Source organism: Pleurodeles waltl, chromosome 11 (assembly GCF_031143425.1).
Source record: "Pleurodeles waltl isolate 20211129_DDA chromosome 11, aPleWal1.hap1.20221129, whole genome shotgun sequence".
NCBI classification, from domain to species: Eukaryota; Metazoa; Chordata; class Amphibia; order Caudata; family Salamandridae; genus Pleurodeles; species Pleurodeles waltl.
The window spans coordinates 682,385,899-682,398,307 of record NC_090450.1 but is presented as its reverse complement, the minus strand read 5'-3'; the positions used below and the strand labels follow the sequence as shown (position 1 = coordinate 682,398,307).

General features: G+C 44.1%; 1 protein-coding gene across 1 annotated transcript in view; it reads right to left on the bottom strand.

The window, feature by feature from the left end:
- Positions 1 to 1,379: 1,379 nt before the first annotated feature.
- Positions 1,380 to 12,409, bottom strand: part of ANXA4 (annexin A4) — a 100,247-nt gene continuing 89,217 nt past the window's right edge. The window contains exon 13 of the mRNA XM_069214202.1: positions 1,380 to 1,669. Coding sequence (XP_069070303.1) covers positions 1,610 to 1,669 — 60 coding nt within the window. The 3' untranslated portion in view covers positions 1,380 to 1,609. The remainder of the gene's footprint in view (positions 1,670 to 12,409) is intronic.

Below are 12,409 nucleotides of genomic sequence, written 5' to 3'. Positions count from 1 at the left end.
TAGTCAATTGAATCATTTCCAAAGTCAAAACAAAGACTACAGATGAAAACAAGCTGTAATATTCTAGAGTCAACTGTTGGTAGCAGGAATGGGTGCTGAGTTAACAACACATACTCCAAACATGGTACTCCACAAGATGCTACGCGAGCTTTATTTCTAAACCATTCCCAAAAGGGTCACCTTCCATCCCAAAGAGATCTTTAAAACTTCCCTCCTCATCAATTGCTTCCAGGCTACCTAACGTTTGGCTACAGCCAGTAAGAGTGCTGAAAAAAATAATAATCAACCAACAGCTTTCTTCGTGCTTCAGTTGCCTTCAAGGCTCTGTAATTTTAAATAAGCTGAGTGCAATTAGAAAGAAAAGAAATAGATCCATCATAATAGAAAGTCATCTCTGCCCTGTCTACACTCAGTCACATAACGGTCAGTGTACTGCTTTTGACGGACCTCACACAAAGTGTGAGTCCTCTTGCCATTGACTGTACTGGAAGGAATTTATTCTGCTGAACGTCAGACCCAAGAGTAACATTAAAAAAGGTATTTATTCAGAAAACATTAGCAAGATGTGAGGTTTTGTTACCAATGAAGGGCAGTTGTTCCAAACTGAGTTAGGTTTCAGAACAGACAGTGGCAAAACGTTTAGTGATTAGAAGCTAAGGCCATTCAGAGACCAAACCAATCGAGAAAGACAAAAAGGGGTTTGTGTGTTGGGGGAGGTTGGGGAAGACCAGGCAAATGAAAACTAAACTTTTAACTTGGCAGCAGCTTCCAAAAACCAAACAAAGACAAAAAACGTTCTGGTGATGGCTGCCAGCTTTTTGGCTTGGAGAATGCAGGTTTTGTTTTGATATGTTTTTGTACAGCTTTATCGTTGGGGGGCTGCTGGGCCTTTGCAAATTGTAGTCTATTTCACTGAAGAGAACTACTTTGTGTGTGGATGTGCTCCGTTGAAGAGCAGAGTGCTGTCTATCACTGTGAAGTTAGGCAACGGCCGATGTGGGCTCGCCCACTGCTGCATAGTGTATTCTGTAGTGTGAGAAAGAAAAATGTGAAAGAACAATGAACGAAGAGGGCGGACTGAAAGCTTCTATATAATTTTAGTAACATCAAAAGATCTTGGCTAAAACTAGTTCTAAAAATAGGTATGGATAAGGCAGAGTTCATAGGAGGTTGGCAATTGCCCAATAAGCATCTTTAGCTCCTGCATCCCCATAGGCCATCAATAATTATTCGAACAGGACAGTATGACCTAGAAATAGAAAACAAAATGGTGAATGCTAATTTTGACTTGGGGATAGCACAACTAGTTAATAGTCAGAAACATACTTATTTAATCAAAATATAAAAGCCATAACAAAACACAAAATAAGATTCAGAAACAAGTTTGTTAAATTTTATAAGATTGCTGACCAAAAGACACCAGCTTATGTAACTACTAGCCGGCTAGATGTGCTGTGGAAGAATGACAAGATACGTACCCCTTTTTGCCCTATAGATTTGGAAACCAATAGCATTAAAAGTTATGTTTCTTTAGGCCATCATGATATTTACGTATACAAAAAAAGACTTCTATATGGCAATGGATTCTGACAAGCCAGCTGCAAAGCATTTAGTCGTCCCCTCCGCAGAGCTTCAGCACAACATTTTTGTAATCTCCAGAACATTCCTCCTGAAAAAAACAGAAAGCAAAACGTATGTAGATAACAAAAAAATATCCTGTCACCCTCTTGCCCTGTTTAAGATGTCTTAGCCGGTTAATGCAACTGCTGCTGCAACTTCTGAATGATTCGGAGGTATCAGGCTTTTAGCTTGGCCTATTCGCCTTTCTTTTTTTTTTTTTTTTAAACAAAAAACTTTTTATTTGCATTTAAAGAAAACAATAGCACAAAAAATAAACAGCACATAACCGTACAAATCATCAGAACCAATTACCACAATTCCTATGCATGCTGGTCATCGTCCTTCCACTTGGTGGTCACGGGTTCACCACCCCTTGAGCTACGGAGCTGCACTCAATGGAGCCTCTTCAACCACATTCCCCATAATTTGCCTTCTGTCTGGACGCAGCCCCAGGCTTTATAAATTATCTCTTTCACTGTGGCACAAAGGTTCATAGCTCTATACCAGTCGTGCATCAGGGTGGGGGGGGCAATGGTATAGCCAAGAACAGGCAATTTTCTCATTTTGAGATCATTAAACCCACTGCAACCAACTTTTGCCCAGCTCCAGTCCCATTTGGACATTAACCATCGGCAATGCCATCTTGGGAGTACATAGAACCTGGCCCCTGACCACTTGAGTCAGAGCGATATGTATCCTATACCAGTATTATTGGAGGGTTGGGCATTCTATCATATGAAAGAAGGTCCCTTACATCATGATAACAGCAGGGACATACGGAGGAATGACCTCTACCTATCTTGTTGGGATGTTTTGGAATAAAGTAAATTCCATGGAAGTAATTGAATTGGATAACATGGAGTCTGTCTGGGACCATCTTCTTCAATACTTGATTTCCTTCAAGGGTAATGTGCTTCAGGATGGCCACAAGTTGGTTTTAGAAGTTTCAAGGGCATGTGTAATTTGGAAGAATTTGAAGAGTTGGGACTTTTGTAGTCTAAATTCATCTCACAATTGGCTAAACGTTTTGACACGAGGACCCACACACATCTCCCACACCAGATATGCCATGCTATGCCAGAATCTCCCCGGTTTCGCTGCCAAGCGATTAGATATCCCTCAGGGCTTGATGTCAACAATCAATGGGTATCTTTGTAGCAGAGGACAAGACCCAGGATTCCTTATACCATATTGTTGGGGCAGGAGGTATAGAAGTCCTGCCACCTCAAACTCCAGCTTAATCACTGGGTCAGCTATGTCAGCAAAGAGCCAATTGTTTAGCAGTTGTAATTGTGCTGCTTGATAGTATACTTGAAAGTCTGTGCACCCCAAGCTGCCATCATAATGTGACTGTATGCACTTATTGAAGGCTGCCCTTACGTGCCTTGCCCACCTAGAGATAGTTCGTGATCAACCAATGCAGAGCCACAAAGAAATGTATGGGATGAGCATGACTGTAATTTTGAAGGATATACAATAGTTGAGGTAGTGCAATCATTTTAAATGGTGCCCCTCTACCCAGCAAGGAGATTGAAAAAGTACTCAATCTACCCAGTTGTTTTCACGAGCGATGTAGGAGAGTGCTCTATTCAGGTCCTAGAATCTCTGTGGGTGTAAAAAAATGTACATGACCAAGTATTTAAAAGCGGGGCTTACTGGAACGTAGTTTGTTTATTCCAGAGAATGTAGTTTGTCTGACTCTCACATTAGTTGGAATTCCTCTCAGTTTTACTTGGAGTTCAGATTCCTCCCCAAACACATTGTACATATACATAAGAGGTGGGATCATGGTGGTGGGGTATTGGAGATACAGCAGGATATGATCTGCATATAATGCTTTTGAATCTTCTTGGTCTCTTTCACCCTGTGGGCCCCAGATCTGGGGTATCAGCCCAAACTCACTTTGCTAAAGGCTCCATAGCTACGGCGAACAGACGGAGGGGCAGGGAGCAGCCCTGCCTTGTACTATGCTCTATTTGAAAGGAGTTAAATGTGGCCACATTTACCTGCACCTTTGCCTACGGGGAATTATATGGAACACGAGCAATGGCCAAAGTTAATTTGATCGCAACCAGTGTAGGAAAAACATCCCAATCAAATTGAACACTTTCTCCAAGTCGATGGAGAACACCACCTTTGCATTCGAAGAGTAGTCGGCATACCCCAATGCCTACCTGCAAATGTCTTATGCAATGTTTAGTGCCCCTACCAGACATGAACCCACTTTGATCACAATGCACTAAGGATATAATCAACCCCACGAATTAATTAACCAGGAATTTCCCTAGAATTTTCAATTCTGATTTGATCAATGAAATGGGCCTAAAGGAGGCACATTCCGCCAGTGGTTTACCCACCTTGTGAAGAAACACCACTGTGGCTCCCCTACGATCCCCGGGCAGCATGGCCGATTTTTGGGCCTCCTTGAACATCACCAGTAGCTATAGGATCAATCTAGATGCATGCCTCAAAGGATTCTAGTGGGAAGCCACTGGGGTTATAAAATATTTTTTTTTAAAAACACTTACCTCCTCTGCCGCGCACCGCTCCATCCGCAGGCACAGGATCCCAGCCTGCCCTGCGCCAATCCCGACGCTGCTTAGAGCAGACTGGGAGCCTGTGCAGGCTCTCTCCAGCCCTGCAACTCTGTGCGCATGCGTGTTTGGCCAGCCCGAGACGGTCGGCCAAACACACATGCACTCGGAGGTGGAGTGCTCAGCTTGTATAATTGGCTTGTCCACTGCGAGTAGTGTGAGGTCTCGCTTGGTATGTAATTGTGTGTAGTATTTCTCAAACGCATTCACAATTCCCTGCTCAGAAGAGACCATCCCCCATTTTCAGGTGCCTCACATATGTCACAAACCTGGTCTCAGCCTCCCCACTGGCCAACCAATAAATTAGTTTCTCAGATTTAGCCCCGGCCCTATAAGTACTATACTTTGAAGCAGAGCAGAGCTGCTTTCACACTATGCCATAGCTTGTAATGATTTCCAAGCAGCTTTTATACATCCGTGTGACGCTCACTAGGAGAATTTAAGTTAACCCCTTCCAATTCTGTCATCATTTGTTCTAGTGCCAAACAGTCTGTCAGATTCTCTTTCTTTTCCTTGGTTGTAAAAGATTTCCCCTCACCTTCCAATGATCGCCTTCATAGTTTCCCAAAGGGTGACCTCAGAGAAGACCAAACCTTTATTTATGGTGAGAAAGTGGTCAATGTCATCCTTGGAAAATTTCTCTCATTTTCCTTATTTTAGTTGCCAAGCATTTACCTTCCATTGAGGCCAATTCCAACACCCTCCCCCCCTCCATCCCTGCAAGTCCAATCGCTAATTCAATGGGCACTGTTGGATGTCTCTTGACCATGCACATTTAGTCCAATACTTACCTGTAAAAATGTGGAAGAAAACAAACCCTTGCCACTCATCTGTCAGGCACACCCCAGACCCTACACTTAAGTACACAATCATCTGTCACCCATGACTATGAAACAATTAACCTATCCTGTTGGAATTTACACCTCAAATGAACTGATACCAACAATGTTGTAAGCCCTAAATCGGGGACAACGAGCAGCTAATTTAACATCAAAACCCCACTATAGATCAAGTAACATAAGTAGACAAGCATGTTATCATGTACCTAACAAGGAGTCAAAAAAAGGAATACTTCCATTAATTCTTGTGCAAATTGGTGCCCTGCGAATTCCCCAAAAGCAGCCATGGGCTGAAGGATGAGATTTATTCAGATCAAGGTCACCTTTTGTTCCTTTGATTCAGAGGGGCAGTCATTTCCAGGATCTCTGGACTTCATCACCTCTGAACCCCCTTCTTCTACCCCTACCCCATCACCAGAACCCATGGGCAACACACTCCTCTACCAAAGGTCCGACCTACCTCCACCCGAGCCCAAGCACTTTTCGGGGTGTCAAAAACAGACCCGTCATTGTAGATGTCTTTTAGCAGGGAGGAGAAACATGTATTCGAGCAGCATGGCGTGCAGCTTCTGTTTCACCCCTAAGAAAGAGCAACATTGTTGTTAAACCTTCAACATATGGTTTGGAAAAAGCATGACCTTTGCAAGTCTACTTTGAAGACAGTGTCTCCGCCAAGCTGTCCACAGCTTCACATCTCTATCTGCAAATTTGAAGATTTGCACAATCACAGACCCTACCAGGTCTCTGCGGTGGGCGTGGAACCAGTGCCCTGTGTGCTCTTCCCACAATGAAACATCCTGGGTCCCTGAAGAAGAGTTGTTACCAGATCAGCCAGCATGTTATGAACTGCGTTGGGGAGGACTATTTCGTACCATCCGGTAGCCAGAAAATTCAGAGCTTATTCTGTATGGAGCACTACTCAACAGTACTCAGGCCTCCAGTTGCTGGACCATTTGCTGAAGGGACACAATCTTATTCTGTAATGTACAGATAGAGTCTTCCATTTCTGAAATGCGACCTTCTGCCTCCGTCACCATGTCCACTGCCCACAGTGTAACTAAGATCTTGTTGGAGCAAGATAATGTTCACACTCATCTCACCTATTTTGCCCTCAAGAGGAAGATGTGATTGGATCTCCTGCAGTATCGACGCTGTCTGGCTCAGGGATGCACCCTGCGGGATTGCCTGGGCCACGCTGGGCTCTTGTTTGTTGAGGGTAGCCTGGGGTTTGGTAAAGCGTCAATCATCCCCTTTGTAGGCTGGTGAGCCTGTTTGATTATCTGCATTTTTTTTTTTTTTTAGGGGGGCGGCTCCAGGTCCCGGCTGGCGACCGAAATGAGGGGTGGGGGGGGGATGGCTGGTGGAGGGGGGAGCTGGGGGTGGGGAGTGGTGGGCTTCGTGGATTAGCAGCACCCCACTCATGCGAACAGGCACAGTCTAAGATTCTTGTAACCAACTAAATGTCCTCTCAGCACTACATCAGTGGCGGGGTGTCAGTGCCAACTACTTTTCACCCACTGTGGTTTCTCCCACTGTGGGTCAGGGATCAGAGACTCATTGTTAGAGTCCCACCCAGTATGCCCACCCAAAAAGGAGACGGAGGTCCCACTTTGCTGTTCGAATGTGGAATCACATTTATAAAAGCTATTCCGGTCCATGCATCATCTTTCAACCGGGGTGCAAGAGGAAGATACAAGGGGAAGCGAGAACCAACCAGCCCCCTCGCCTCCAGAACCAGGATTAAGAAATGGTACGCCTTCTGCCTTGGCTGATCAAGTCTTGCTCATTGTTGCGCTCTCTAGGGTAGCTGCTTCCCTTTGGAACCAACCCGCACTGCTCAGCCGCCCAGCCAGATCAGGGTAAGGGTGCCACTAGCGGTGGATCAACAGCTCTCCCATTGTCAAGGAATCAGGCACTGCTGAACCTCCTCCTTCTGGTAGGAGCCGACACCAGTATTTTTATTAATCCACGGGACCCTCTGTTTCAATATGGTTAGTTACTGAGACAGGGCAAAACTACCAATAAGTTTAAGGACCCCAGTCTACCTTCTTTCAATATTCTGGAAACGTTTTTCTTAAATACACATACACAGCTCAGAGGATGTTGCATGGATCTAATCTGTTTCCTAATTTTCACACTGCGATTCATTTTTGTTTAGGCAATTTCACTTTATTACTTCCTTTTCACACAATTTGGTTCATGTTTAAGTGATTTACTATTTTTCTCAATATCTGTGGCAAACTGTATTTGTAATTAACGCGATTGAATGTACATTTATATCATGAATATCATGATGCAAGAAGTTTTTTGGAAGTATCTTTAAGACCAGTAATGATGTGGAAAGGATGTTTTTAACTACTGGCTGTATGTAGGAGAAGGGAGGAAGAAGTGTATGTGGTGTGTGTGGGTGTAAATAAGAGGAATGCAATTGTGTTTAAGGATTGTAATTATGTTTCCATTGTAACACTATGAGTAGGGTTGTACCTTTGAACAAAACTGAATATTAAGGTATAAATATATGGAAAATGTCACTTACCCAGTGTACATCTGTTCTTGGCATGAGACGCTGCAGATTCACATGCTGTGCATTATCCTGCCATCTAGTGTTGGGCTCAGAGTGTTTCAAGTTGTTTTTCTTCGAAGAAGTCTTTGAGTCACGAGACCGAGGGACTCCTCCCTTTCGGCTCCATTGCGCATGGGCGTCGACTCCATCTTAGATTGTTTTCCCCGCAGAGGGTGAGGTAGGAGTTGTGAATATAATAATTGTGCCCATGCAATGGAGTAAGTATGTATGTACATAATGTGTTTTAAAAAGTATTTATTTACAAATTTACAAGTTTTACAGTTTTCATCCAACTTATAACGGCTACAGGCTCCCGGGGAGGTGGGAGGGCGCATGTGAATCTGCAGCGTCTCATGCCACGAACAGATGTACACTGGGTAAGTGACATTTTCCGTTCGATGGCATGTGTAGCTGCAGATACACATGCTGTATATAGACTAGTAAGCAGTAATCTCTTCAAAAAGCAGTGGCTTAGCCTGTAGGAGTTGAAGTTGTTTGAAATAATGTTCGTAATACAGCCTGTCCAACTGTGGCTTGTTGTGTTGTTAACACATCTACACAGTAATGTTTTGTGAATGTATGAGGCGTAGACCATGTGGCTGCCTTACAGATTTCTGTCATGGGTATATTCCCTAGAAAAGCCATTGTGGCGCCTTTTTTTCTAGTGGAGTGCGCCTTTGGTGTAATAGGTAGATCTCTTTTTGCTTTGCCATAGCAGGTCTGAATACATTTCACTATCCATCTGGCAATGCCTTGTTTGGATATTGGATTTCCCGCATGAGGTTTTTGGAAGGCTACAAACAATTGTTTTGTTTTGCGAAACTGTTTTGTTCTATCAATGTAATACATTAGTGCTCTTTTAATGTCTAACGTATGTAAGGCTCTTTCGGCTACTGAGCCTGGTTGTGGAAAAAAGACTGGGAGTTCCACTGTTTGGTTTAGGTGGAATGGTGATATAACTTTTAGTAAGAATTTGGGATTTGTACGGAGAACTACTTTATGTTTATGTATCTGTATAAAGGGTTCTTGCATAGTAAATGCTTGTATTTCACTTACTCTTCTAAGAGATGTGATAGCTATCAGGAAAGCTACTTTCCAAGTTAAGTATTGCATCTCACAAGAGTGCATGGGTTCAAATGGTGGTTCCATGAGCCGTGTTAACACAATATTGAGATTCCATGAGGGGACTGGTGGTGTTCTCGGGGGTATGATTCTTTTTAATCCCTCCATAAATGCTTTGATGACTGGGATTCTAAAAAGTGATGTTGAATGTGTAATCGGCAGATATTGCTGTGAGATGTATTTTAATAGAAGAGAATGCTAGTTTAGATTTTTTGTAAGTGTAATAAGTAGCTTACAATGTTCTTTGCAGAAGCATGTAGTGGTTGGATTTGATTATTATGGCAATAATAAACAAATCTTTTCCATTTGTTTGCATAACAATGTCTTGTAGTAGGTTTTCTAGCTTGTTTAATGACCTCCATACAGTCTTGTGTAAGGTCTAAATGTCCAAATTCTAAGACTTCAGGAGCCAGATTGCTAGATTGAGCGATGCTGGATTCGGATGTCTTATCTGTTGTTTGTGTTGAGTTAACAGATCTGGTCTGTTTGGTAGTTTGATATGAGGTACTACTGACAGGTCCAGCAGTGTTGTGTACCACGGTTGGAGAGCCCAGGTTGGTGCTATGAGTATTAGTTTGAGTCTGTTTTGACTCAATTTGTTTACCAGATAAGGAAGGAGAGGGGGAAAAGCGTAAGCAAATATCCCTGACCAACTCATCCATAACGCATTGCCCTTGGACAGAGTGTGTGGATACCTGGACGCAAAGTTTTGGCATTTTGCATTTTCTTTTGCTGCGAATAGGTCTATATGTGGTGTTCCACAGCGTAGAAAGTAAGTTTGTAGGACCTGGGGATGAATTTCCCATTCGTGTGTTTGTTGGTGAGCTCGACTGAGATTGTCGGCCAACTGGTTTTGAATACCTGGGATGTTTTGTGCTATTAGGCAAATGTGATTGTGAATTGCCCAAAGCCAAATTTTTTGTGCTAAGAGACACAGTTGTGAGGAGTGTGTCCCTCCCTGTTTGTTGAGGTAATACATTGTTGTCATGTTGTCTGTTTTGACAAGAATCTGTTTGTGGGCTACCAGTGGTTGAAATGCTAGAAACACTGCCAACAGTTCTAAGTGATTTATGTGCAGTTGTTTTTGTTGCATGTTCCATTGTCCCTGTATATTGTGCTGGCTGAGGTGTGCTCCCCACCCCATCATGGAAGCATCTGTTGTGATCACAAATTAAGGCACTGGGTCTTGGAATGGCCGCCCTTGGTTTAAATTTATAGGGTTCCACCATTGAAGCTAGAGGTGTGTTTGGCGGTCTATCAACACTAGATCTTGGAGTTGACCCTGTTCCTGTGTCCATTGTGTTGCTAGACACTGTTGCAAGGGCCACATGTGTAGTCTTGCATTTGGGACGATGGCTATGCATGAAGACATCATACCTAGAAGTTTCATTACAAACCTCACTTGGTAGTGTTGGTTTGGCTGTATGTTTAATATTGTATTGCAGAACACCTGTACCCTTTGTGGACTTGGAGTGGCAATTGCCTTTTGTGTATTGAGTGTTGCTCCCAAGTATTGTATTTGGGATGGTTGTAGATGTGATTTTTGGTAATTTATAGAGAACCCTAGTTTGTGTACAGTTTCTATCACGTATTGTGTGTGTAGAAGACACTGTTGCGGAGTGCTGGTTTTTATTAACCAATCGTCCAAGTAAGGGAATACGTGCATGTGCTGTCTCCTGATTTGAGCGGCTACTACTGAAAGGCATTTTGTGAATACTCTTGGGGCTGTTATCCCAAATGGTAACACCTTGAATTGGTAATGCACGCCTTGAATTACAAACCTTAAGTATTTCCTGTGGGAAGGATGTATGGGTATGTGGAAATATGCTTCCTTGAGATCTAACGTTGACATGTAGTCTTGTTTTTTGAGCAAGGGAATCACGCCTTGAAGTGTTACCATGTGAAAGTGATCTGATTTGATGTAAAGATTTAGTGTTCTGAGGTCTAATATGGGTCTCAGCGTTTTGTCCTTCTTTGGAATTAGGAAATACAGGGAGTAGACACCTGTTCCGTTTTGATGGTTGGGTACTAGTTCTATTGCTGGTTTTTGTAACAATGCTTGGACTTCTAGTTGTAACAGGTCTAAGTGTTGTTTGGACATATTGTGTGCTCTTGGGGGCACATCTGGTGGCAATTGTAGGAATTCTATGCAATAACCATGTTGGATAATGGCTAGGACCCATGCGTCTATAGTTATGTTTTCCCAGTTGTGGTAGTATGCGGTAAGTCTCCCCCCCCACTGGTGTTGAGTGGTGGGGGTTTGTGACATTGAAGTCACTGTTTGGTTTGAGGGGTTTTTGTGCTCTGGAATTTCCCTCTTGCCTTTGGGAATTGTCCACCCCTGTATGTTCCTCGAAAACGTCCTCTTTGGTACTGGCCCGGATATGTGGGTCTGACTTGTGAGGTGGAAGGATCTGTGGTTTGGGAACGAAACCCCCCTCTAAATTGCGGCTTTCTAAAAGTGACTCTGTTCTGTGGGGAGTAGAGCGCGCCCATGGCTTTGGCCGTGTCCGTGTCCTTTTTGAGCTTTTCGATTGCCGTATCCACCTCCAGCCCAAACAACTGTTCTTGGTTGAACGGCATATTTAGCACAGCTTGCTGGATTTCGGTTTTAAAACCCGAGGTCCGTAACCATGCGTGCCTACGAATGGTTACCGCAGTGTTCACTGTCCTTGCTGCTGTGTCTGCCGAGTCCATCGCAGACCTTATTTGGTTGTTTGAAATCGTTTGTCCTTCCTCAACAACCTGTTGGGCACGTTTTTGGTATTCCTTGGGCAAGTGCTGAATGATATGTTGCATCTCGTCCCAGTGTGCCCTGTCGTAGCGAGCCAGTAGAGACTGAGAATTGGCAATCCGCCATTGATTGGCTGCCTGTGCTGCTACCCTTTTGCCTGCTGCATCGAATTTCCGACTTTCCTTGTCGGGCGGTGGTGCGTCTCCTGAGGATTGGGGGTTTGCCCTCTTTATTGCTACTCCCACTACCACCGAATCTGGTGTTAGTTGCTGTGTTATAAACACAGGATCCGTTGGGGGAGGTTAATATTTCTTCTCCACCCTAGGCGTGATGGCTCTGCCTTTTACTGGGTCCTGGAACACTTGTTCGGCGTGTTTTAACATGCCTGGAAGCATTGGCAAACTTTGGTAAGAGCTGTGAGTGGATGCCAAGGTGTTAAATAAAAAGTCGTCTTCTTTGGGCTCTGCATGCATTGCTACATTATGGAAAGTAGCTGTCCTTGATACCACCTGCATATATGCAGTGCTGTCCTCAGGTGGTGACGGCCTTGCCGGGTAGCAATCGGGACTAATGTCTGAGACCGGTGCATCATATAAGTCCCATGCATCCGGGTCATCTTGTGTCATCCCCGTGTGTGTTGGCGACTGCATTGGGGGTGTGGCTCTCCCATGCCTAGTGCCTGCTCAAATCTGTGCCCTTGCATTTGGCTGGAAAGGCCGTGCTCTTCTGTATAGGAGCCTGTTTTCGGCTCCGAGGCTGCATGTTTCGGCACCGAAGGTTTCGGTACGGTCTTTTTCGGCTCCGAGGAAACCTTTTTGAGTTTGGGAGTTTCGAACTCTCGGTGCCGAGATGGTTCGGAGCCGGTATCTCGACCGGAGTCGGATGTCTTCGGCTGCTGGGAGGCATTTTTCGGTGCCGATGTTTGGTCACCGTGTTT